The following is a 24,433-nucleotide window of genomic DNA, read 5'->3' as shown; positions in this document are numbered from 1 at the left end:
GCTGGGAGGAGGGTGGTTGAAAGGCAGCTGAGGCAGAGCTGGCAAAGAAAGTGAAGTGATTTTTGATCTGAAGGGTCAAAACCGAGCTGGTCGGTGCCTCGAGCTGTCCCCGGAGCAGCCTCTGGGTGGCGGTGCTGTCGCGGTCACGGGGCCGGGACAGGTCAACGACGGGTCCCAAAATCACCTTGTTTCCCACCTGATGGCCGGAGTGAGGTCCTTCCTCTTCCTCCTCCTCTCTCCTCCCGGAATTTCAGCACCGCGCCCTCACCGGGACCCTCGTGTTGGCAAATTCCTGCACAGGAAAAACCTCTGGGGTATTTTACACCTATTCTGTCTGAACCCTAGTCCAACATGCAGGGGCTGCAGAGCCAGCCCAGCCCTGGCCCCGGTGGTTGGAGCCTGAGGGGGTTTGTTCACCCCTCACTGGCTGTGGCTCCAACACGGGCTGCACTGCCACGGTTTGTTTGGGCACAGGGCAGGGGTGGGCTTACACTGGGAATTCTCTTCTGCTGTGGCTCACCTCTCCTCTGGCTTTTCCTCTCTCAGGCGTTTTTTGTATCTCATTTCCTGAGCTGGGACTGGGCTTTAGCCAAGCTTAAAGAAGTGGTGAATGGTTTAAACTGGGAGGTGAGTGTGCTGGGGTGGCTGTGGGGGAGAACAAGCCTTGTCCTGATGTCTTTGCTGTGGAACTCTGGCTCATCACTGTGGTATTTGAGGAGCAGACTGGCTCAGGAAAGTGTGTGGTCTTCTGGATTGCTGCTCAGCCTGCACCCCGCCTGCTGAAACATTCAGCTCTGCTGGTGGCCTCCTGCACGAGGCTGTGGCACAGCAGGGCCTCTTGGTGGCCCTGGGGCTGCTCCCTGCCATGGGACACCTCTCCCCTGCACTCAGGCTGGTCTGGCCCCTGCTCCTGTGGGGATGAGGCTGCGTGCTGGGCTGGAAGAGCTGGTGCTGGGCTGGAACAGCCAGTGCTGGGCTGTGACAAGGCACTGGAGAGGAGGGACAGCAGCAAGAGCGTCTGCTCCTTCCCCTGCAGCTGCTTCTCTCACCCGTGAAGCTTCCAACTGACTTTTTCCCTCATGCCCGAGAGCTTTGCTGTGCTCCCCACGTGTCCAAGCCTGCCCAGAGCCAGAGCAGCCCACGGGCACCTCCCGTTCCTCCTCGAGGAGCCCACCCGGAGCCCGAGGCAGGAGGGTGCGGAGCTGCGGGGTCGGTGACACCAAACACCTGCCCAAGGGAGCGGGCACAGACCACCCACTCCCTCCACGGAGGTCAGCCCGCAGATGGGAGCTGTTGGTCACTGGAGTGGAGCCAGCGGGCTGGAGATGAAAGGCTCCCCGGCCTCTTAATGAACCGCGCGGAGCCTCGGCCCCCACGGCCCGGCTCTATTTACATCCAGCAGAGCCCCCGGCAGGGCTGGGGTGGCAGCAGTGCTCGGGCTCCCCGTGCTCGGTGCTGTCACTGTCAATATTTGCCTTGGAGGGACACGTCCAGCAGACAGGGGGGACTCCTCCTCCCTCGTGACCGGCGCAGGCGCCGTCCCCTCTGGAGCAAAGGCAAGGCCCCGGGATTCCCAGCACTCCCCTGAGGTGACCCTTGTTTCCACGCTGGGGTTTGGTCCCTCTAAGAGGGAAAACAAACCCGTGGATGATGCTGGACAGAGTGATTTGCTGCTGCCTCTCCTTCCCTGGCTCCTGGGGGCTGCACTGGCCACCCATGGCCATCCTCATCCTCGGGGAAGAGCCGGTGGAGGAGCAGCAGAGATCAGGAGCTGTGGGTCAGTTCCCTGCTGCTCCCGGGGGCTGTGGGCAGGTGGGAGTCTGGGGTGGCCGGGAGCAGTTCGGATCCGGGCCCAGGCGGATCCCGACGCAGCCCTTCAAAGTGGAAAGTGTGTTTATTTCTGGGATATCGGCTTTCCGGCAGGAAGGACGGCCACTGCCAAGGTTTTTATTGGATCCCAGTGAAAGGAATTAAGAGAGTCTCATGCTTGTTGTCTTTCCCTGGGCCTGCAGTACTTAAGGAGGCTTTTTACCTTTGAGTGGGAGCGAGGGACACGGGGATTTGGCATCTGGCACCGGCACGTCTGTGGTGATGGGGTTTCAAACGGGAGGCTTTGTCTCCTGGGCCAGAGGCATCAGGAGAGGTCGGGGCTGGGAAAGCACAGAGAGGGGCTTGGAAGCAGTTGAAAGAACCCAAACTCCATCAGGCTCGAAGCATGTGGGAAGTGTTGCTTGAGCTCCTCTCCTCGTAGCGAGGCTGGGGCCAGGTATTCCACACGTCCTAGTTTGGACAAGGTTCTCACTGTTCTTGTGGGGAATTTTAATGGAGGTTGAGATTCTGAAGAAGGAGGGAAGCCCACTCTTGCTGAAAGCAGGAGGCACCTCTCACCGTTTGGGGACTTGAGAGGGTTCCATGCTGTGCCGATGCTCGCAGGATCCCGGAGCGGATACTGGACACAAGTGGTTTCCTGTTGCTCTTCCAGCTTCAGCTGCAGGATCTGGGACCAGCATCCTGCAGCCCTGAGCACGGGAGGGGGATTTCTGCAGGGAAAATTCTGCTCAGTGGAAAAAAGGGAAAATAAAACCCACGAAGACGGAAAAATGTGGGACACCTGATGGTCTTTTTTTATTAACAGGATGACGCCAGTCTCCAGGGCTCTGAGGTCCTACACCTGACCCCCCGGGGCAGGGAGGGGGGGGCTGTGGAGGGTCTCACCCACCACAGAAGAGCCCTTGGGGTCACAGTCCTTGTCCCTGCCTGGCTGGAGGCAGTGGGTGCCTGGGCTGGGAGCTCTATGGGCACCGGGCTGCTCGTGGTGCCAACCAAGAGCTCGTGTGGAACAGCCTGGAGTGTGAGCTGAGGGGAATCCCTGCTTCCCGACATCCACCAGCACAGCGAGCTGTATTTATTTGGAGAGAGGAGTAAATTTCTTTTCCCCTCCAGGAACGATTGGTCCTGGAGAGAAACCGCATTCCCAGCACCGTCTTGCCGTCCTTCCATGACCCTCTCTCACCTCTCCCTGGCACGGGGTCCCGCACACTTCATTGCCGGCTTTTGATCCCTTTCGATTTGGCTCTGCAGTGAGCCGTGGCCTCGGAGAAGCGGAGCCCCGGGGGGACCAGAGGGCTGGGGGCAGGCAAGAGGCAGCGGGGACGTGGGAGGGGGGGAGCGGGAAGGAAAATATTGAACTTAGTGTGAAAAGCAGTGAAGCAAACAGGGAACTAATGGGGGAAGAGTGTTAAACGCGGAGCGGAGGCCAGGAGGGGATGGAGCAGTGTGACCACGGGGTGAGTTCGTGCAGGGGCTTCCTGCGTGGCGCGGGGTCCCGGGGTCCCACAGGCAGAGAGAGCCCCCCGTGCGCAGGAGATCTGGCGGGGCCACGTGCGTGTCACCACCCTGGACGCGGCACCCTGTGCTTGCCACAGCCGGGATGTGCTCGCTGACCCGCGCGGGGCTCCAGCCGTCCCCGCCGCTGCCCGGGGCTCCAGCTCGGGCCCGGAGTGGGGGCAGCCGGAGCCCTCCAGGGGAGGTGCGGGTCCGTCGCTCCCGGACGGGGGTTCCATCCCCAGCCCGCGGGGGTCCCGCTCCGCTCCGTGCGGGTCCCCCCCGCTCCCGCACGGCCCGGGGGGGCCGAGCCGCTGCCCTCGGCGGGGCCGGGGCGGGCCGGGGCGGGCCGGGGGAGGTGCCAGGGCCGGCGGCGGAGCGCGGCGAGCGGCGGAGGCGGTGCCGCCGGAGCCGCCCCGGGGAGCGGGGCGGCGGCGGGCGCGGAGCCGGAGCCCGTTCCCGCGGCCCGGGGCCGGGGCCATGCGGGCGGCGGCGCTGGTGCTGCTGGCGGCGGCGCTGAGCGGCCCCGGGGCCGGGGCGCGGAGCTGCCCCGCGCTCAGCCTGGGCTGCAAGTGCTCGGCCGAGCGGGCCAAGGCGGGCGGCGGCCCCGGCGCGCCCCGGAGGAGGGTGGTCTGCAGCGGCGGGGGGCTCCCCGCGCCGCCCGAGCCGCGACTGCTGCCCGACGGCACCGTCACGCTGTGAGTACCGCGAGCGGGACCGCCCCGGGCATCCCCCCTGCCCCCGCGGCATCTCCCCCGGGCATCGCCCCCGCATCCCCGCGGGCATCTCCCTCTGGCCCCGCACTGCCCCGCACTGCCCCGGCCGGGCGCTGCTGCCCCGGGGCGCCCCGAGAGGGACAGGAGCCCACGCGTGGGTCGCGCTGAGCCCGCTCCGTGCGGGGGGACCCCGCATCGCCCCGGCTCGGGGAGGTGCTGGCGGGACACGAGAGCCGGGGGGTGAAGCCCTGCGGGGTCGGGGAGCGCAATGAAGTTCCTTTTTTCTCTCGATAAGCGCCTCCGCACCAGCGAAAGCGTCGCTCGATGCCTCGCAACGTGGTTTAATTCGCGTTAAAAGGAGTGTCGCGGCTCTGGACCCCGCTGTCCCCACGGCGCGGCGGCAGCGCGGGGCTGGTGTGGACGTGAGCTGGAAATCCAGGAAACGGGCTCCTTCTCCCGCTTCCCTCCGCGGCGTTTCTGAGTGCTGGGGAGGATGTTTTTGTTTGAAAGTGACTGTTCTCGCTGGAAATATTTACTGAGAAGCGACAAGGAGCGGTTAATGGGTTTGGAGTTTGTGCAAAGGGTCTAAAGCTGCTGCTTGGTCCCTAAAGGCTCCTCTTCCTCACGCCCCCCTTGCCGGGGGCTGGGGTTCAGCCGGCGCTGGCAGCCGTGCGCTGCTCGCTGCAGGGTTTATTTATAACTCCGGAGGAGATGTTTGAATTAAAATCTGGATGGGAGGCTGGGCTGGCAGCCCTGCAGCTGAGGGGAACGTCGCCTTCACCCGGGGTGTCATCCAGTCAGGGTGGGCAGTCCACGCCAGTGTGCCCGTGGTCGTGGCTCCCACTTTCCGCTCCTCGGGTGGGTTTGGTTGGACGCTGCTGAGGGTTGGGGGCTGCCGAGCTCCTGGTGCCGTCCATCCCCACACGCTGGAACCCGCTGGGTCGCGTTGCTGTTGCTCTGGGTGCCAATCACTGCCCGGGTTCCTCGCTTCGGGGTGATGGTGGCAGCGAAGGGACCCCGCTGGCACCACTGTCCCCGTGTGGAATGTAGCTGTGGAACACACCGGTGCTGCAGGGTGGGGCCACGAGCAGGGGCTCAGTGTGACAGTCCCATCAAAAGCATGAAGTCGTAGTGGAGTAACAGCACTGATGGGTGTCCCCGGCACCCCTTGGTGGGGGACGCTGGGTGGCTGTGGGCAGGTGACAGCTGGGCTCTCCATCACATCCTGAGCTTTGCTCTTCGTGGCTTTGCTCCTACAGCCCTTCCTTGTGCCTCAGCCCCTTGCAAACACCCGTGGGGATGTTTAGTCCCTTGTCGGTTTGTATTTGGGAAAGGCAACCCGTCCCATGGTTGCTCCAGTGCCCTCTCCAGCTGTTCCCAGCAGGGCAGAGGGTTTGTGCCGCCTGTGCTGGGCTGGCTCCCTCGGAGGGGCTGGGATGACGGTGCAGAAGCATTTAGGGCATTACACGATCCCACTAAAACGTGACATGAAACCTACAGGCGTAGGCAGAAACCTACAAATATGCGGTGACCCTGGCTCTGCTCTCGCGCAGTAAACATGATTTATTCCAAACCCTTTCCAGATGGAACAATCAAAACCAGAGGCTCCGACTTTGGGAGCGTCTCCTGGAGCCACTGGGGTGCGGGCAGGGAGCGGAGGGGCCCGGGCACGTGGCAAGGGCTGCACGTGCCTTGGGGACACCCTGCTGGGGACAGCCAAATCTTGACCCCTGTGGGTGAGCCGGGGCTGGGCAGGGCTCCTACATGTGCCCTGGGGTGCTGGGTCCCAGCTGTGCCCTGGGGGGCTCAGGCCCCCTCCGTCCCCCGGGGTGCTCAGCATCGCTGTTGGCCCAGCAGCAGGAAGCGTGGGGCGTGTTTGGGGCAGTAATGCTTCAAAGCAGAGCCGTGTTCCAGTCGTCATCCAGTCCAGCCTGGAGGCAGGAGTGCCTGAGTGCAGGGGGGAGGCTCTTCCCAGCAGCCACCAGCGCGGGAGGGATCTGGCCCAGCCACGGCTCCGTCTGTCTGGGCAGTGGCCGGGGACAGGCGGACGGCCAGAGGAGGTCGGGTGGCTGGAGGAGGTCTGTCGCCCTGTGGGTCCCTCCTTCAGCTTTTTCCCACACTCTCGCTTTACTTCTTTATTTATCTTTAATTATTAGGCCTGTGCTGAGGAATCTTGTTCTGCCTCCTCGGCAGCTGCTGCGCATTTACCCCCCCTGTGCCTGAGAAACGCTCGCTGGCATCGCAGCAGGGACAGGAGACAAAGGATGAGGGGACAAAGTGCACCCTGGGGACCTGCAGACACCACTGGGCTCGGCCTCAGTCCCAGTGCCCCAGACACATGTTGGTGTCCGATTGGGAACATCTTCCAAGCAGAGCTGTGTCTCCTTCCTCTTCCTTTGGCTCCTCGCAGGGATCACCAGGAGCCAGCATGGGGACACATGTGGGGTCTGGGGAGCGGGGTGATGCTCACAAACCCCCCTGCAGCCCCAGCAGACATTACACACACAGCGTGTGCTCTCTGACACCCGCCCTGGTTTATACCCAGAGTTTCATTCCTGCCCTCAGCTCCCTGCAGGGAGGAAGGAGGAGCACCAGCCTCGGTGTCACCCTGTTCTGACGTGGCCCTGTGGAGCTCACCCGGCTCTTTTGGCAGGGCTGGCACTGATGCAGCCTGGGGCAATCCCCCAGCCCCACATCCTGCTCCTGTTGGGGCCGGGGGATTTGGGACCTCTCAGGGCCGCCCCTCCAGCTTGGCTGTGAGGTGCCAGGGCACTGCAGACGTGGATTAACAAGGCTTTAATCCCCCCCAGCTGACCCCTGTGCTAATCGGCCGGTGGAAAAAGCGCCATATCCCCAACTAGAGCTGGAGAGCAGTGGCCAGCCCCGCTGTCACACGGGCGGGAGCCCAAACCTCTTCCAGATGTGGAATCCCAGCACAGGCCTCATTTATGTGCACAGCTTGATTGCACTGAAATTACAGATTGTCTGCAGGGAATAGAGGGCTTTGACTTATGACCAATTTCCAGTTCTACTTGAACTCCCCGCTCCAAGGCCGCTCTATCCTGGGCCCTGCAGATGGTTGCTTTCTGAAACCTTCCTCAGCTTTTTATTTGTTGTTTATTGGGCTGCAGCTCCATCAGGTTTGGGTTTTCCAGGGTCTAAGGGTCGTGGTGCTGCCCTGTGCGTCGGAGCATCCCAGCCCACGCCAGCTCTGGAGGCTTCACCCTCTCTCCGGGGCTTATTTTTCCTGTGCTAACAAAAGCTGAGGCTTGGAACAATAATTTTCACCATCCGAAATAGCCCAGCGTGACGTGAGGCTGGAGGCAACGCCCGGGCATGGGCGGGGCAGGGAACAGCCCCTGAGCACCCAAACAAGGTGGGGACGGGGGTCCCAGCCAGGTCTGGGGGGTCTCCAGTCCCACTGGGCTGAGAGCTGTGGGGTCTCCTCTGGGATCCTGCAAGATCTCCCCTGGGATGCAAGGTCCCTCCCTGGAGCTGTGAGGCCCCTCTTGGGATGTTGTGGGGTCCCCTTGGGAACTGTGGGGTCCCTCTGGGATGCTGTGGGGTCCACCCTGGGACATGGGTTCCCCCCTGGGATGCTGCAGGGTCCCTCTGGGTTGCTGCCTGTCCTCCCCATGGATGCTGCCTCCCCAAAGCCCTCCCTGCTGCCAGAGCCCTCGGCACCTCTCACCAGCCCCGGGGCCCCTCTTTTCTCTTCCCCAAATCCCTCTGCAGAGCAGCGAGCCGTGCTCGGGGCGCAGCCTGCGCCGTATCTGCTCCCGGCATATGCTTTGAATTAATGCACTTGGAGAGCAGAGCCGGGCCGGTCCCCGCCCCCAACGCGGCCCCCCCAGGAACCTCCGCGCCGCTGCCTTCCCTGCCCGGGCTGGGGAGCCACCGTCTCCCCGCGTCCTTTTTTGGTTGGGTCCAGAGGAAGTTTATTGTTTCAGCAGCCCAGTTTCTGGAGCTGTTATTTATCCAAGTGGATTCCAGCACGCTTGAAAAAACAATCTTGTTTTTTTCGCTTTTGGCTCCTCTTTTTGAGATGAAAAAAAAAGAGAAGAAGAAGAAGGGGTCTGTATCTCCCTGCCGGCAGCCTCGTGGGCTCCAAGCCCCCACAGCCCCGGCACGAGGGGGGGATTGGAGCGTGGATGCTGCACCCCTTCCAGGGCCGGATCCCCCAGGATGGGAGGATGCTCCTCGGGGCTCTCCCCGCCGTCCCCACCACGCATCCCCCATCGTTTCCGTTTGACTCCACGCTCTGGTCCTTAATCCCTGCATTGTCCGGAGGGACTTTTCCAGCCGCCGCTCAATTAGCCAATTATTGTCCCCGTGGCGGGGCTGTCCCTGGCGGGAGCCCCCCACCCGCCCACGCTCCCCGGGGCCGGAGGGTCTCAGGGCACTGGGTAGGATGAAGGTGCCGTTTCGGGTGGGAGAGGCGTGGGGGTGGTCGGGCACTGAGGGCTGGGGGGGTCCCCAGCCCTTCCCACCCAGCACATCGCTCCGAGCCTGGGCTGGGCGTCCCTCTTGCTGAGCTGAGGGGTCCCATCCCCTCTCCCCCTCAGGTGATCCCTCCTCCCCGGGGCAGCTCCTGTGGTTTGAAATCCAGCGGGGGTCTGGTTTCGTCCCTGTGTGCCAAGGGCTGGGTCCCTGTGTGGGGTCCCCAGTGAGGCTCGGGGGCTGCTGGCCTGTGACCCCTGTGTGTTGGGTCAGGGTGGCCCGGCAGACACACTGATCCTGTAGTATTTTGGGGTTTCTCAGGTATCTCCTCTCAGGGGATGGTGGTGAGGGCCTGCACAAGGCTCAGCTGCCTGCGGACACGCGAGAGCAGAAAGTCCCGTGGAGCCTGATGAGAACTTCCTGGGAAAAAAAACAAAACAAAAAAAAGAACCGAAAACAATTGGGAACATAATATCCATGAAACTAGAGAAAACAAAACAAACCCGTGTTGGAGGATGTGGGCTGTGACAGGGGAGCGTGAACCGGCTGGCTTCTGTGGGACAGGGAAGAGAAGAGCCAGGATCCCTACCCGGGAAGAATTTTACCAGGAAAGAAAAGTTTTGGGCAAACTGTTGCTGTCGATGCAGCTTTTTGTGTCAACCTCTGGTTTTGGGCAAGGATCTCTTCTCTTTTGGAGCTCAGGGTGTCTGTCCCACACCATGCCAGTTCTGGAGGGACTCCAGGGGTGGCTTTGCCGAGGTGGCCCCCGGGGGCGGCTGATCCCGTTGGATCATGGGAGCGTTGCCTTTTAAGGCGGGAGATGTGGAATGGCAGAGGCGCGGATGGTCCCAGGGGTCCAAGAACAGAGTGAGTGTCCCCGGGGCTCGGCCTGGGGCTGCATTCCCAGCGGGGCTGCATTAGCAGTGGGGCTGCATTCCCAGCAGGGTGCAGCTCCCTGGTGCTCTGGCCCTCCCGGCTCTGCCCACCCCACTGGGGCATGGCCATGGCTGTGTCCCCCTGCACAGCCAGTGCTTCGGGTTGTGAAATCTCCTGCTGCTGGAATGAAAACCTCCTGGAGCCTTGAGCAACAGCCCCCGCCGACACCATGACGGGGAATTAGGGCACCCTGAGGGGCTGCTGTGGCCCAGAGCGGGGGCTTTACTGGGAGTGGTGGTGCTCTGGAAACATCCCTGCTGCCCCCTGCTCTGGGAAGGGTCCTGGGCTCAGCCGAGCCCCGGCAAAGAGGGGTCCCGGCAGGGAGGGGAGGGTCAGACACGGCCCCGGGCCCGGCAGCTCCGGCCGCCGGGGTGTGGAAGCAATTTGCGGCCGTCGGGGCTGCCGGACGCTTCCGCTCCCCGCCGGCCGGGGCGAGGGTCCCGCGGACGCGCCGGTGCCCGGTGTCGGCTCCTCATTAGCGCAGGATGCGGGGGCCGCGCTGCGGGACCCCGGCCCTTCCCTCCCAGCCAGCCCGGGGGGGCGGCAGCCCCCTCCCGAGCCGGGTCTGGTCCTGCCCGTGAGCCGAGCGCGGACGCGCGTCCGGGCGGGACGGGCTGGCAGCACACAGCCCCCATTCAGCCCGGCCGCCGGGCCCGCCGTGTGTAAACAGCCCCGGCCCGGCCCTCAATGAGCCCTTTTTTCCCCGCGCCTCCCCCCCGGCCGAGGCTCCCCGGTGCCCTCCCGGCCCCGGCCGCCGCCTGCCCCGGCTCTGCCGCCGGGTCACATTTGCCGGCGCTGGCGTCGCCGGTGCCCACGCGGCCGCCCGGGAGGCACCGCCGGTCCCCGAGAGCCGCGTCTGGCTCTGCTAATTGCAGCTTTAATGAGGTCCTGGCTTAATCGTCGGGTGCCGGTGCCCTCCGTCCGCTCCCGTCTCCCCACAAGGGCCCCTCCGGCCAGCAAAGCTGTTTATTTTGGAATAGAATCTCCGGGCTGGGAGGCTCCCGGGGTGGCCGCAGTGCTGTGACCAGCAGGAGCTGGGGGTCCCCTCCTGGCTGCAGGTCCTCGGGGTGTCCTGGGTGCTGGGGTGGGGGGTCATCGCCCACCCGTGCAGCTCCCAGGTGATGCCCCAAGAGCTGGCACGGGGACCACATGATGTTCCATGGCATGAGGACCATGCAGAGCATCCCATGGTCCCACCTGGCTGTTCAAGCCTGTCCCTGAGAGTTCACCTCGTTCCAGCGGCACAGGGCTGTGGCTTCTCACAGGGGGGTCTGGCTGTTCCCACTCCTCTCCAGCCCCCAGGTCACCAGGGCACGGCTGGGGATCCACGGCAGGTCAGGTAACGAGGCTGCCTCTCTCCCTTTGCTCTTCCCACAGGCTGCTGAGCAACAACAAGATCACGGTGCTGGAGAACGGCTCTTTCTTTGGGCTGCGGGCTCTGGAGAAGCTGTGAGTGCCCGGCGGGCAGGAGGGTGGGGGGCAGGCAGGGCTTCCATGGGATGAGAATGGAGTGGGTGCCGGCATCACCACCCACATCCCACTCCTGGTGTCATTCCTGTGAGCTGCAGCGGGACTGGCACCCTGGGGCATGGAATTTGCTGCTGGCACCCACGGGCATCCCAGGGACCCCGGGAGCTGTGGTGGGGCAGGAGGCACCGGGGGGGCCGCGCTCCGTGAGGGCCGGTATGAAAAGCGACATTGTCCCCCCGAACAAAGTCAACTTTCTTATCTCTCCATGAAAGGCATCTCTATAGAGGGAGCTGCGAGGAGGGGAGATTTATGGCCCCCATATGGGTTTGATCTGTAGGTATGCAGGCGCGGGGACCGGCACTGAGGGCGTTTTGTTCCCCGCCAAGGTCTCGCGCATTCCGGCGCCCCGCGGGCTCCCGTGGAAATCCCCACGGGACTGCTTTTGGGGTGAGCGGGAAGCAGTCACCTTGGGGGCACCATCCCACAAGGCCAAGTCCTCTCCAGTGTGGGTCCAGGCCTGGGGTCAGTTCCTGCCCCTGGCACCGAGCTCTCATTAATGCTGAGGAGCAGTGAGGCTGCTCCTGGGGAGGATTCTGGCTCTGCAGCCCCCGGGGTGTCCAGGATCCCCACAAAGGTCTCTGTGCCCTGGGAGACCAGCCACCCCAGGTCACCTGCTGCTCACCACGGGGTCAGAGGGGTCCAGGGAGGGTGGGCAGCACTCCCCCACCCCGGGCCGGCCGCATCTCCCTGTGCAGCTCCTGATTGCCCTCGACAGGAGCCATAATTGTTTTCATCAGGTCAGTTTGGGGCCACGGCACAGACGTGCCCCGTGGAGAGTCCGGCTGGTGTGGTGGGGACATGGTGGGGGCTCCAGGACCCCTTGCTTCTCATCTTGGGGCTCGCAGGGCCCCTGCTCACCCTGGCTGCCCATCATGGGTGCTTCAGAGTCCCAGCATGATGGGGAGAACCGATTCCCGGGGTCTCAGCAGTGCCCCCATGGACCACTGCCCCTCCGGGCTTGGCATCTCCGGTGATTTGTAGCGGCGTAATGAGATTAATGAGTCTGAGCGGGGCCGGTATGTGGCAGCGGCCTCATTAGCACAGCCCCGCTTGGGAATGGCCCAGGGGGGCTGCGAGGGGGCTCGGCGGGTGACAGAAGGGACAGGGATAGACTCTGTCCCTTCATCTGACCCTGTCTGAGCTGGGCTGAGGCGGGTGCCCAGGTCTCCCTCGGTGTGTGCAGGTGGGTGTTTGCAGGGCGGGTGTTTGCAGTGTGCCTGTTGTTGGTGCAGTGGGTGGTGGCGGTACAGGTGAGTGGAGCTGTTCCTTCAGCACCAGCGCTCACCTGTGCACACCTGCCTGCACACCTGCCTGCACTGCTGGCCATGGGAGCTGCCGGGACGTGCGTTTGCTGCTCGGGAAGGCAGGGGATGGCAGGCATGTGCAGAGCCATTGCATCAGCCGAGTGGGGCCGGGATGACGCCGGCTGCGTTTCCTCTCCCTGCAGGGCCCCTCGTGTCTCTCTGGCTGGACTCCCACCCCCCTGCACTCTGGCTCTGCTGGAAGGGGTTGCACCACTCCTCATCCCAGGCACTGGCTCCTGGCCCTGCAACAGGGCTGTGGTTGATGGGGTGTCCCCAGGGCTTCAGGCAGAGCAGCGGGAGACCCAGCGCTGAGCTCCCTGGAGACTGCTATAAATAAACACAGATCCATATGGATCCCATTTCCTCTCCCAGCCAGTGCCGGTGCTCGGCAGGAGTTGCCTCGGGTCCCAGGGGCTGGATGGAGAGGCTGATGCCACCGGTGCTGCCAGCCCTGCTGGCAGCCTGACCAGCCCCTGATTAGATACGTGCCTGCAATCAGGCTAATCAGCCAAATGAGCTTCCCAAGGGCCACAGAGCCCATCCAGGGCTGTGCTCTTATCCCAGATGCAGGAGATAACCCACCAGGACATGGCTGTTCTGGAAGCAATGTGAGGCCAATGCCAGCAGCCAATGCCAATGTGCAGGGGCATGTGATGCTTCTTGGTGCACTCGGAGTGTGCCAAGGGGCTGGCATCCCCCTGGGAGCAGCGAGGAGCCTCGTGCCTTCCCTGCACCCTTCGGAGAGATAACGAGAGGGAAATGGGATGGAAAACTGCTAATGAGGCCCTTGTAGGGTGTTTGCAGTGCCTAGGGGGGCTGAGGAAGAAGATGAGGGCTGGGAGTGGATCAGGTGCCCTTGGCCCCCCTGTGCTGTGTCTCCTGGGGACAGGGCTCCCCGTGTCACACCCCGAGGTCTGTGTCTGTCTCCCCACAGGGACCTGAAGAACAACCTGATCAGCACAGTCCAGCCGGGCGCCTTCCTCGGCCTCCCCGAGCTGAAGCGGCTGTAAGTGCCAGCACAGCCCCCGAGAGCATGTGGGGCTGGCCCTGGGGACAGCGGGGACAGCGGGGTGTCCCCAGCCCTGACGGTCCCTCCGCTCACCTTGCAGGGATCTCTCCAACAACCGCATCGGCTGCTTGAGTGCCAGCGTCTTCCAGGGGCTCCCCAACCTCCTCCGGCTGTAAGTAGCTCCCCGGGGACATCCTGGCCAGGCCTCCCTCCTGGACCCTGAGAGAGGGGCACTGTGAGGGCACAGCGAGGGGGCAGGATGTGTCCCCTCTCCCAGCAGGTCCCCACTCCCCTCCATGCCACCTTTCTCTCCTGTCCCGCAGGAACATGTCCGGGAACATCTTCTCCAGCCTCCCGCCCGGTGTCTTTGATGAGCTCCCCTCCCTGAAAGTCGTGTGAGTTTGTGCCCCGGGATTTTGGCACCGGGGGGACGAGGGGGATCCCCGCCGAGGGTCTCAGGGCCGGCGTGTGACCCCCGTGACGCCGTCCCTCGCAGGGACTTCGCCACCGAGTACCTGACGTGCGACTGCAACCTGCGCTGGGTGCTGCCCTGGGCCCGCGACCGCTCGGCGCAGATCTCGGAGCGGACGGCGTGCGCGTTCCCCCGGCAGCTGCGCGGCGTGGCCCTGCGCGGGGCGCGGGACGGGCAGCTCCGCTGCGGTGAGCCGGGGCCGGGGCGGGGGCGGCGGCGGCGGCGGCGGCGCGGGCTCACCTGTGTCCCCCGCAGCGGGCGCCCCGGAGCTGCACACCCACCACCTCATCCCGTCGCTGCGCCAGGTGGTTTTCCAGGGCGACCGGCTGCCCTTCCAGTGCACGGCCACGTACCTGGACAACAGCACCCAGATCCGGTGGTTCCACAACCGTGAGCCCGTGGAGGAGGACGAGCGGACGGGCGTCATCGTGGAGGAGAGTCTCATCCATGACTGCACCTTCATCACCAGGTCAGGGGTGGGGACTGGGATGGGGATGGGGAAGGGAACGAGATGGGGACAGGGATGGAGATGAGATGGGGATGGCAATACAAACCGCATGGAGATGGGGATGGGGATGGACACTCGTGGCTGCAGGACTTGCAGGTTTGCAGGTACCGAGTGCCACAGGAGGGCTGCCAAGTGTGGGCACCTCCTGTGCTTCATGGCGTGTGTCCCCGAGCCCCCAGGCCTGGGGGACCACTGCTGCAGGCTCGCCATGGGGCAGCCCCACCGTGCCAGCCCGTCCCCTCTGCCCGCAGCGAGCTCATCCTCTCCAACATCCACGTCTCCGCCAACGGCGAGTGGGAATGCGCTGTCTCCACCTCCCAGGGCAACGTCAGCAAGAAGGTGGAGATCGTGGTGCTGGAGACCTCCGCGTCCTACTGCCCTGCCGAGCGGGTCACCAACAACCGCGGGGACTTCAGGTGGGGACACACGTGGTCTGTGCCACGCGGAGCACGGCCGGGCGGGGGGCTCGCCTCGCCTCCCCTCGCCACAGGTGACCGGGCGTCTGGTAGCGATTAGCGGCCGTGGGGAGCGCGCGCGCGCTTTTGAAGGGCTTCCCGTGCCGGCGGCGCAGCCTGGCTCCAGCAGCAGAGGTGTTGGAATTTCTCTGGCACGAGACGAAAGGCTCCGGGCGCCCGCCGTAACCCCGGCGGGGCCCTTACGGAATATAAATTACTGGCACAGTCAATGTGGCTTAAATTAGCGGTGCCCCCCGCCCCCGCTGCCTCCCCCTGCGCTGCCAGGGCCGAGCGGGATACGGGATTGGAGGGGGTGGGGGGATTTTGGGGGAGCATCACCCTCAGCCCCCCCCGGAGCCCAGGAGAGGTGGGGGCTTGGTGGAGGGTGTCGGGGGCTGCGGTGCTCATGAGCGGCGCTGGGCAGGGGGTGCACGGGGGGGACGCTGGTGGCGGGTGCCCCGCGGTCACCGTGTGTGGGTGCCCGCAGGTGGCCCCGCACACTGGCGGGTATCACGGCCTACCAGCCCTGCCTGCAGCACCCGTTTGCCGCGGGGCCGGCGGGCGCGGGCGCGGCGGGCGAGAAGCAGGCGTGGCGGCGCTGCGACCGCGCCGGGCGCTGGGAGGACGGCGACTACTCCCACTGCCTCTACACCAACGACATCACCCGCGTGCTCTACACCTTCGTGCTGGTGAGCAGGGGGGCCGGGGGGCTTGGCTGGGGCTGGGGGGGACAGGCACAGCCAGTGACTTTGCCCCCACTGGGCCATGCTGCGCTGCAGATGCCCATCAACGCCTCCAACGCCCTGACCCTGGCGCACCAGCTCCGCGTCTACACGGCCGAGGCAGCCAACTTCTCTGACATGGTCGATGTCCTCTATGTGGCCCAGATGATAGAGAAGTTTATTGGCTACGTGGACCAGATCAAGCAGGTAATGAGTGGTGCAGCTGTCCCCTGCTTGCCCCAGCGCTGCCCCGTGGTTTTGGGGTGGAAAAGCATGAACTGGGGTGTTTCCCCGGGGGACAGTGGCAGATCTTTGCAGAGCCACTCACTGTCCCTGCAGCTGACGGACGTGATCGTGGAGATGGCCAGCAACATCATGCTGGTGGACGACCACATCCTGTGGATGTCGCAGAAGGAGGAGAAGGCCTGCACCAGCATCGTCCGCTCCCTGGAGAGGATCGCAGCCCACACGCTGGGCAGCAACTCCCAGCACATGGCAGTGGTGAGGGGGGGCTGGAGAGGGAGAAGGAAAAATTGGGGGGCTGGTGTCGGGTCTCTGCCTGTGCCAGGGGTCTCTCTGGCTCTGCCAGGACTGATGACCCCCCCACGGCGCTGTGCCCGGCAGAACTCCCGCAACATCGCCTTCGAGGCATACGTGGTGAAGCCCGAGAGCTACGTGGGGCTGAGCTGTGTGGCGTTCCAGCGGCGGGACGGGGCTGCACCGGGACGTCCCCCCCCGGCCGAGCGGGGGGCCGAGCCCGTGCCCGACCAGCAGCTCAGGCTGCGCTGCACCACGGGGCGCCCCAACGTCTCCCTGACCAGCTTCCACATCAAGGTACGGCTACGCCGGGGGCCAGGGGGGGGCCGGGGGTCGGCCCCTGCTCACCAGCAACCCTGCGCCCGCAGAACAGCATCGCCCTGGCCTCCATCCAGCTGCCCCCCAGCCTGTTTGCCAGCCCGGTCTCAGCCACTCCAGGGACTGACTGCAAGCTCCAGCTGCTGGTCTTCCGCAACGGGAAACTCTTCTGCAGCACCGGGAACTCCTCCCGGCTGGCCGATGACGGCAAACGCCGCAGCGTGGCCACCCCGGTCATCTACGCAGGGACCTGTAAGGGCGGCGGGGGGGGGGGGGGGGTGCTTGGGCTGCCCTGGGGGTGTTTTTCTTGGGGGATGGAGCTCCATGGGCTTCTTGGGGTGTTGATGGGGTGTTCCTGCAGCGCAGAGCCATCCCTGGGGTTCTCGTGGAGAGGTGGGATGTGGGGGGGGCATCCCCCATGTCCAGCCCCTTTGGGGGTGCAGGTGGAGGGGTGTCACTTGTCCTGCTGACCGGGTTTCTCTGTTGCTGCAGACGGCTGCGGAGTGGGAAACCTGTCGGAGCCGGTGGCCGTGTCCCTGCGGCACCCCGGGGAGGGCGCGGACCCCGTGGCTGCGTACTGGAACTTCGAGGTGCTGGGGGGCATGGGGGGCTGGAGCGCCGAGGGGTGCCAGCTGGCTGCCCGTGAGCCCAACGTCACCTCCCTGCACTGCCGGCACCTCAGCAACGTGGCCGTGCTCATGGTGGGTGTGGGAGAGCGGTGGGGCTGGGAGCCTTGCTGGGGTGGGGGGGTGTGGAGCCTGAGGGCTGCAGTGGGGGATGTGGGGGGGGACAGGGGGCAGGGATGGTGACGTGGGGTGTGACGGGCTGTGCTGTGCCGTGCAGGAGCTGAGCGGGTTCCCCAGCGAGGCGCGAGGCGCCGTGGAGGTGCTGCACCCGGCCATGTACACCTGCACAGCCGTGCTGCTGCTCTGCCTCTTCACCACCATCATCACCTACATCGTCCACCACGGGTGAGGGAGCACCTTGGTGCCCACGGAGGTGGCTGGGGGGCTGTGCAGGGGTGGGTGTCTCTGTGGCAGCTGGAGGGGCTCCCCAATGGCCAGAAGGAAAGTGCATGGGGATAGTCGTCCAGGGAATGAGGCCCTTTAGGACATGGGCTCTCAGGACACGACCCTCCAGGAACGTGCTGCCTGGCAAGTGGCACTGCCCCAGGAGCCCTGGGTCCTGTGTGCACACGTGTGCCTACACAGCTTCTCCACCAGCCATGCTCCGTGGCCAGGGACTGGCTGTTGGCCTGGGCCTCTGGATGCAGGGTCTGTGCCAGCAGGAGCTGTGGCTCTCTCAGGGCCGGGGAGGAGCTCACAGGTACCGGCTGTGCCTCTCGCTCTTCCAGCACCATCCTCATCCCGCGGAAGGGCTGGCACATGCTGCTCAACCTCTGCTTCCACATCGCCATGACAGCCGCCGTCTTCGCAGGAGGCATCACCCTCACCGGGTACTGGATCGTGTGCCAGGCGGTGGGTACCGGGCCGAGGGACGGGCAGAGCCCAATGCTGTGGGCTTCTGCAGGGCGGTGACTGGGGGGAACACAGCCATGTCAGCAGCACCCCCTCCCCAATCACGGCCTCTCCCACAGGTCGGCATCATCTTGCACTACTCCTCCCTCTCCACCCTGCTCTGGATGGCGGTGAAAGCCCGAGTGCTCTACAAGGAGGTGACCTGGAAGGCGCCGCGGCAGCCGGACGGGGACACATCCCAGGCAGCCCCCAGACCCATGCTGAGGTGCAGACCCCCCTTCCCCTCGCCCCGGTCTGGGGGGAGCTGCGGGAGCACCTCCTGCCCCACACCCAGGGGCTGGGGCGGGACTTGTTCTGTTGGGCAAGCCCATCCCTGAGGGCTCTCCTGAGGGGCTGCAGGGCTGCAGTGACACCGTCCCTCCCCGTGCAGGTTCTACCTGATCGCCGGTGGGATCCCCCTCATCATCTGCGGGATCACGGCAGCCGTCAACATCCACAACTACCACGACAACAACCCCTAGTAAGTGTTCCCACTCGACATTCCTTCCTCCCCACACGGGTGGCCTCCCTCCACTGGGGCAGGGAACTGGGAATCTGGGCAAGATGGGGAAAAGCCAGTGAGGTTTTTCCCAAGAGTTATCCATGTATTGGGGAAAAATCAGCCAGGCAAGCAGCACAGCTCTGCAGAGCCCGTGCCATCAGGGTAGGGCTGCTGAGCACCTCCATGCCACGACCCCTCAGAGCCCCTCTCGTCCCACACAGCTGCTGGCTGGTGTGGCGGCCCAGCCTGGGAGCTTTCTACGTCCCCGTGGCTTTCATCCTGCTCGTCACTTGGATTTACTTCCTCTGCACCGGGCTGAGCCTCCAGTGCCGACCCTTACGCCAGAAAGACATCCCGGAGCCACTGGAGCCACCACCACGGCTGGGGGGCACCGGTGACCTCCTGACAGACTCTGGGTCCATCTCGGTGACACTGAACTCGGGGCCACCCTGCCCCGAGGGGGACGGTGTCTACTCCCTGCGGGTGCAGTTCTGGGCGCTGGTGACCACCCACGCCTTGTACGTGGCGCTGTGGACGTTCGGCGCCATGGCCGTGTCCCAGCGCTGGTACCTGAACATTGTCTTCAGCTGCCTCTACGGCGTCACCGCCGTGGCACTGGGGCTCTTCATCTTCGTCCATCACTGCCTGCGCCGCTGGGACGTGCTCAGCTCCTGGTTCTCCTGCTGCCCGTCGTACCGGAACGCGCTGCCCATGCAGGCCTACGTCCACCCCGGGCTGGGGCCGGAGGACGGCTCGCAGGTCTTCATTGGCTGTGACCCAGAGGCAGCTCGTTCTGGCGCCTCCTCCTCCTCCTCACCCAGCAGTGCTGGCTCGGCTGGGGGCCGCTGCAAGCTCACCAACCTGCAGGTCGCCCAGAGCCAGGCGGACGCCCGCCCGGCCACCTGCCTGGAGCCGGATGCGGCTGATGGGAAGCCCACGAGGCACACCAGCAACATCCACGGCCGCAGGAGCCACCGGGGCAGAACTAAGCCGTGCCGGGACGGGAAGCACCACCGCTTGAAAATGCTGCGGGGCCCCTCGGAGCACCCGTCCAGCGAGAGCGGGAGCCTCCACAACAGCCACTCCGAGAGCTACCCCAGCGGCAGGACCAGCCCGGCCAGCGGCAGCCGCGTGGGGCCACGGGGGCCCCAGGATGGGGAGGCAGCCGCCAGCCCCTCGGAGGGCAGCGATGGCGGGCGGCGGGCGCCCGACTTCGCCGAGGGTCGCCGGAGGAGCGCCAGCCGGGACAGCCTGCGGCCGGGCGGCACCGCCGAGAGGGAGGCAAAGCGCCGCTCCTACCCCCTGAACGTGGGCAGCCACAACGGCGGCCTCAAGGGCAGCAAGTACGACATCAACCTGGCCAGCGCCGATGGCGTGGCCGGCATGAAGACCGGCCTCTGGAAGAGCGAGACCACCGTGTGAGGGCGGGGAAGGACCGACGGCCACGGTGATCTCCTCTGGGAGCTGCGGCCAGAGCTGCTCTGTGGGAATCACCACGTGCACTAGCAGGGACGGGCAGCACAGCCGGGGGGCTCCGGTGACCCCGGGTGACCCCACCTGTCCCCCCCCACCCCGAGGAGGCTCCGAGCTTCTCGCAGTGGTGCCGGGTGGGGGCTCCAGGCAATCCCTGCAGGAATTGCGACTGTGCTTTAATCACTCCGGCGTGTCGCTTGAGACTGATCCTAAATGCTATTTTATATTATACAGAGGAAATGTCTATTTTTCAAAGCTATATTATTGAATGTATATATATGTATAGACAGAGCCGTAAGTGGCGCGAGGGCCTCGCTCCCCACCCACGTTCCCTGGGAGGGGATGGGCACTGGGCCAGGGCCTGCTCGTGCCACGACTGCAATATTCCCGCTGAGGGACCACCCCAAGTGCCCTTCACGTCCAGACACTGCAGCCCCAGCCTGAGCAGGCGGCTGCTGGAGAGCAGCTGCTCCCTCTGGAGTGGTTTTATCCGGCGTTCAGCCCTGGCGGTTGCGCGGTGCCAAAGCCATACTGCAAAGCCAAGCACAAGGTAAGAGAAGCCTCAGCTCCAAGGTGAGGATCACCTCGATTGTCTGCACTGCTTTGATGCCAGACACTAAAGTCACGGCCAGGAAGGGCTCCCAGGCCCTTGGAGGCACAAGCCATGCAATGGGGTGGGCTGGTGGAGCTGGGACTGACCCTCTGCGCCAAAGCACCAAAGAACCAAGATGTGTGACAAACCCAGAGCAGGTCCATGTCCTTAATCCAGAAAATAACTCACGTTTGCTCTTAGGAAGGCAGAGAAACCTTCCCGGGGAGCAGGGACCATTCCTGGGAGTGCAGGATAACAATGCCAAGGAATTAGGGACCTTCCTCAGACAGTTCCCACGATGCGGTCAAAGGGCTGGAACCTGGATAAGCACTTACTGTTTCCATTGAAAAACAAGTCCCCCCCCTTTTTCCCAGCAGGCAGGTAAAACAGCAGGGAGGGCTGCAGCAATGCAGGACGGGAGTCTGGTGCCACTTCTGCCCTTTCCAGCCTCCCCTGCCTCAGCTTCCCCTGCGTGCAAATGAGTTTAATTACATAGCTACCTCCAAGGGGTCGTGGGACCAGCGGGGGCCACGAGCCAGGGGAGGAAAAAGCACTTAGTGGGGCTTGGTCTCACCTCAGAACCCCTCAACCCGCAGGGCTGGGGCACCCCTGGGCTTAACCTGCCGCTTCCCCACCTACCTTGGCTTCTCTGCCTGGCTCAGATGCTTAAATATTTCATTGTCCCTGGTATTTAACACAATTTAAACCCTTGCTGTGGCTCCTGCAGCCCCCTCAGCCTGGCTGGTGCCCCGTGGTTCTATCGCTTTGCTGCACTGTGACAGTATTAGAGGAAAAGCTTTGTATTCTTAATTACACTTTGTTTTGTCTGTTTACAAGCGAACGACATATCAACAGAGCTTCCTGCAATATCCGGGGGGGAGGGAAGGGAAATATGCCAAAGAAATGTCTTTAAAGGGGTCTTTTTGCATTTTTATATGAATAGAATGTTTCTAGCAGATATGTTTTGTTTAATATATTAAAGACTTGCCAATCTGCCAAGACTCACTGTTATTTCTCTCAGACTTCATGTTCAGTACAGCCCAGCCCTGGGGGTTTTTTTGACACTCACAAACTCATTCTGCTGAAGGATTAGAAGTGGAAGGTGAGGCTGCCCTGGAAAACCTGACACCTGCACTTCCATTTATTTCTATCAGAAATGTTAACACGACCCAAAGCAGTCACTCTACAAAAAGCCCCATTTTGGTCCAGAACACAAAGGCCCCTCAACCCCATTTCCCAGGCGACTGTCCCGCAGCACAGCCGCTCTGTCCCTGGCGGGTTTCACACTTTTGGTCCCAAAACTGCCTCTGGACCATCCTCTAGGCCACAACCACCTTCAGGACCAGGCCTTGGCCTTCCTGAAGGCCCGGATCTCCTCAGGACTCCGCAGGTACTGCTCGATCTCGCTGTCGGAGATGGGCTCGTCGCCGGTGACGGCCGGGTCGGGAGCGCTCGGAGCTGCCGAACGCAGCCTCTTCCTGGGATGGATGAGGCAGGGTGGGAGCAGAGGCCTCAGGCATTTCCCTGCCAAGGGACAGCCCTTCTCCTGTGCCACCAGAGGAGAGCTGGGAGAGCCCTGGCCCAGCGAGTCCTGGCCTGTGGAGTCCTGGCCTGGGGCGCCCTTTTCCAGGGAGTCTTGGCCTGGGGTGCCCTTTTCCAGGGAGTCCTGGCCTGGGGAGCCCTTTTCCAGGGAGTCCTGGCCTGGAGTGTCCGTATCCAGGGAGTGCTGGCTTGGGGTGCCCTCACCTGGTGAGCCCTGGCCTGTGGAGCCCTGGCCTGAGGCCGCACCACGCTGCTGCTCCTCCCCACCCTCCTGGCAGAAGGCGTTTTTCAGCAGGAACACCCGGTGCTGCAGCAGGTCCCCCACGTGCTTCACCACCGTCTTCTTGTCCAGGCGGAAGCCGCGCAGCCAGGCGAGCTGGGAGGCCATTCCCAGCAGGATCTCCAGCAGCTCCTTCAGCCTCAGGTGGGCGGGGGGAGGCAGATCCACCCCTGCCACCCTGCAGAACCTTGCCAGGGGGCAGGAGAGGCGGGCGCGGGGCTGCAGCGACTGCCACGCCAGGAAGGCCGCGGCCGTGACCACGGGCACGGGGTGCCGGCCTGTCACCAGCCACGTCTCGCTGGCCAGCTCCACAATCCCCATGGTCCGGGCCACCAGCTTCTCCTTGTCCTCCAGGAACGGGGCAGGGACCTCGGCCGAGGGCTGGAACAGCCGGAAGCTGTGGGAGCAGGGAAGCCTCGGTCACCTGGGAGATGTGGCTGCAGGGAGGCCCTCTGGGACAAACACACCCTGCCCCTGCCAGGGGCTGCTGCCCGTGGACACCAGGAGGGATTTCTTCATGGGAAGAGTTGTTAAAACATTGGAAGGGGCTGCCCAGGGAGGTGGTGGAGTCCCCATCCCTGGAGGCGTCCAAGGAAGGACTGGACGTGGCACTCAGTGCTCTGGGCTGGGGGACAAAGGTGGGGATGGGGCACAGGTTGGAATCGATGACCCTGGAGGTCTTTTCCAACCTCAATGATTCCATGATTCTGGAACTCATGGTACCTCCCTGAGCACCTCTCCAAACTGAGGAGATGAGAAAATCCCAGCCCAGGCGTGACAAGGGAGGCACAAAAGCCACACCCCTGTCACACAGCTCACCCCATCTGTGCCCCCCCTGTTACCTGCTCAGGTGTGTCTTCACCAGGTCTGCCAGGCTCAGGGAGGGCACAGAGAGCCCCAGCTCCTTCTGCAGGCTCAGGAAGACGCCGGCAAACAGCTCCTGCTTGGCGTAGAGGAGGGAGCAGATGGTGCCCATGGTCAGGGGCCAGTTGTGCTGGCGGCACGTCACGAACACGCAGCAGCCCCCCAGCAGCTCCTTCTTCTCCAGGCTGACCAGGTGGAAGGCAGGGAGCTGGAGGGCCCTCTGGAAGTAGGACACGGCCGTCTCCTCGAACACCGCCGGGAGCTGCAGGACTTTGCACAGGTCTTGGACCCGCCGGATCCCTGTGGGGAGACACTGCCCTCAGAAGTGGGATTGGGCAGCTTCTCCTCAGGATTCCGGAGCAGGCAGAGCTCACCCAGCCCGGGCACAGGTGCCAGAGCAGCCGGGTTCCTGCACCTCCCCATCCCTCAGTGCTGGCTGGGTGCAGCACCAGCTGCCTCATCCAGGCTTTGCCACCAGCTCCAAAGGGTCTCACCATTTTTTTTAAGCATTATAAACACACCAAAAAAACTGGAGCAGCAGCCAGGGAGGCTCAGGGTGGGGGAGAAACGCTCTTACCTCGCTGCAGGCAGCGGCTCAGCTGCTCCTTCTGCCCAGTGCTCTGGGAATAGGCCACCTCTGGAAAACAGGGTTAGGTCAGACAGCCCTGCAGTGATCCCAGGGGGACAGTGTCGTTGGGATTTGGGGCAACCAGGGGCTGCATTCCAACGATCAGAAGGGACAGAGCAACTCAGGTGAGAAAGGGATCCCCCCAGGGCTGGGGATTCTCCACACATGGACCCAGCCAACGGCCCACTGCACTTAAAGCTCTTCTAAGAGATTTAAACGAGATTTCGACAGCCTTTTTCATTATTAATAAGGAATCCACACCGTAAATCCCTTATAAGAGATTTAAACGCCCAGGAGCGGCTCATCAGCGGCTCCCAGCCCAAACCCCGGCAGGGAAATGCTGTGGGCGATGGAGGGAGGAGGGAGAGCGGCCGGTGCGACCCGGGAGACCGCCGGGAGGGACGGGGGTGGGGGGAGACACCGAGACACAGCCCGGGGAGAGGGTCAGCGGGGCCCCAGCGCGCTCCGCACCCCGCAGATGCTCCTCGTCGCTGTAGGTGGTGGTGAGCAGCCCCTCGGCCAGGACGCAGCCGCAGGCGGCGCACACCAGCTGCTGCTGCGCGTACAGCGCGTCCTCCACCAGCGCGGCCGAGCCGCACTCGGGGCAGCGGCCCCGCGCCGCCATGGCCGCCATGGGGGACCGCGGGGAGGGGGAGCGCCGCCAACAGCCAATGGCGGCGCGGCCCGGCCGCAACCCACCAATAGCGGCGCCGCCCGCGGTCCGTGCCCCCCCCGCCCGCCCGGCCGAGCCGCCGCGTTCCGGC

The 24,433-nt window shown here is 64.1% G+C and overlaps 2 protein-coding genes across 2 annotated transcripts; one reads left to right on the top strand and one right to left on the bottom strand.

Moving 5' to 3' along the window:
- The first annotated feature begins 3,789 nt into the window (after positions 1–3,789).
- ADGRA2 (adhesion G protein-coupled receptor A2) lies at positions 3,790–21,350 on the top strand. The gene is made up of 19 exons (XM_064638073.1): positions 3,790–4,022; positions 10,794–10,865; positions 13,185–13,256; positions 13,360–13,431; positions 13,583–13,654; positions 13,756–13,919; positions 13,987–14,200; positions 14,491–14,655; positions 15,182–15,383; positions 15,474–15,623; positions 15,756–15,917; positions 16,041–16,250; positions 16,322–16,523; positions 16,764–16,972; positions 17,115–17,242; positions 17,626–17,749; positions 17,869–18,014; positions 18,180–18,269; positions 18,512–21,350. Exons 1-19 carry the CDS (start codon positions 3,805–3,807, stop codon positions 19,710–19,712), a joined length of 3,873 nt encoding a protein of 1,290 aa, XP_064494143.1. The 5' UTR covers positions 3,790–3,804; the 3' UTR covers positions 19,713–21,350.
- Positions 21,351–21,444: 94 nt separating this feature from the next.
- Positions 21,445–24,316, bottom strand: BRF2 (BRF2 RNA polymerase III transcription initiation factor subunit). The gene is made up of 4 exons (XM_064638074.1): positions 24,141–24,316; positions 23,619–23,678; positions 23,020–23,341; positions 21,445–22,574 (listed from the first exon to the last, which is right to left on the bottom strand). The coding sequence occupies exons 1-4, from the start codon at positions 24,301–24,303 to the stop codon at positions 21,692–21,694; spliced, it is 1,428 nt and encodes a 475-aa protein (XP_064494144.1). The 5' UTR covers positions 24,304–24,316; the 3' UTR covers positions 21,445–21,691.
- Positions 24,317–24,433: the final 117 nt, after the last annotated feature.

This window comes from Pseudopipra pipra, chromosome 28 (assembly GCF_036250125.1).
Source record: "Pseudopipra pipra isolate bDixPip1 chromosome 28, bDixPip1.hap1, whole genome shotgun sequence".
NCBI classification, from domain to species: Eukaryota; Metazoa; Chordata; class Aves; order Passeriformes; family Pipridae; genus Pseudopipra; species Pseudopipra pipra.
The sequence above is the reverse complement of the archived record's forward strand: the minus strand, read 5'-3'. Positions and strand labels throughout refer to the sequence as shown.

Bases quoted from the DNA above. Each gene is read 5' to 3' on its own strand.
- ADGRA2 (XM_064638073.1), top strand. From the start codon at position 3,805: ATGCGGGCGGCGGCGCTGGTGCTGCTGGCGGCGGCGCTGAGCGGCCCC. The intron at 13,432-13,582 runs GTAAGTAGCTCC...CCTGTCCCGCAG, and splicing joins CTCCCCAACCTCCTCCGGCT to GAACATGTCCGGGAACATCT. The intron at 17,243-17,625 runs GTGAGGGAGCAC...TCGCTCTTCCAG, and splicing joins ACCTACATCGTCCACCACGG to CACCATCCTCATCCCGCGGA.
- BRF2 (XM_064638074.1), bottom strand. From the start codon at position 24,303: ATGGCGGCCATGGCGGCGCGGGGCCGCTGCCCCGAGTGCGGCTCGGCC. The intron at 23,679-24,140 runs GTGCGGAGCGCG...CCTGTTTTCCAG, and splicing joins CGACGAGGAGCATCTGCGGG to AGGTGGCCTATTCCCAGAGC. The intron at 23,342-23,618 runs GTAAGAGCGTTT...GTCTCCCCACAG, and splicing joins GAGCCGCTGCCTGCAGCGAG to GGATCCGGCGGGTCCAAGAC.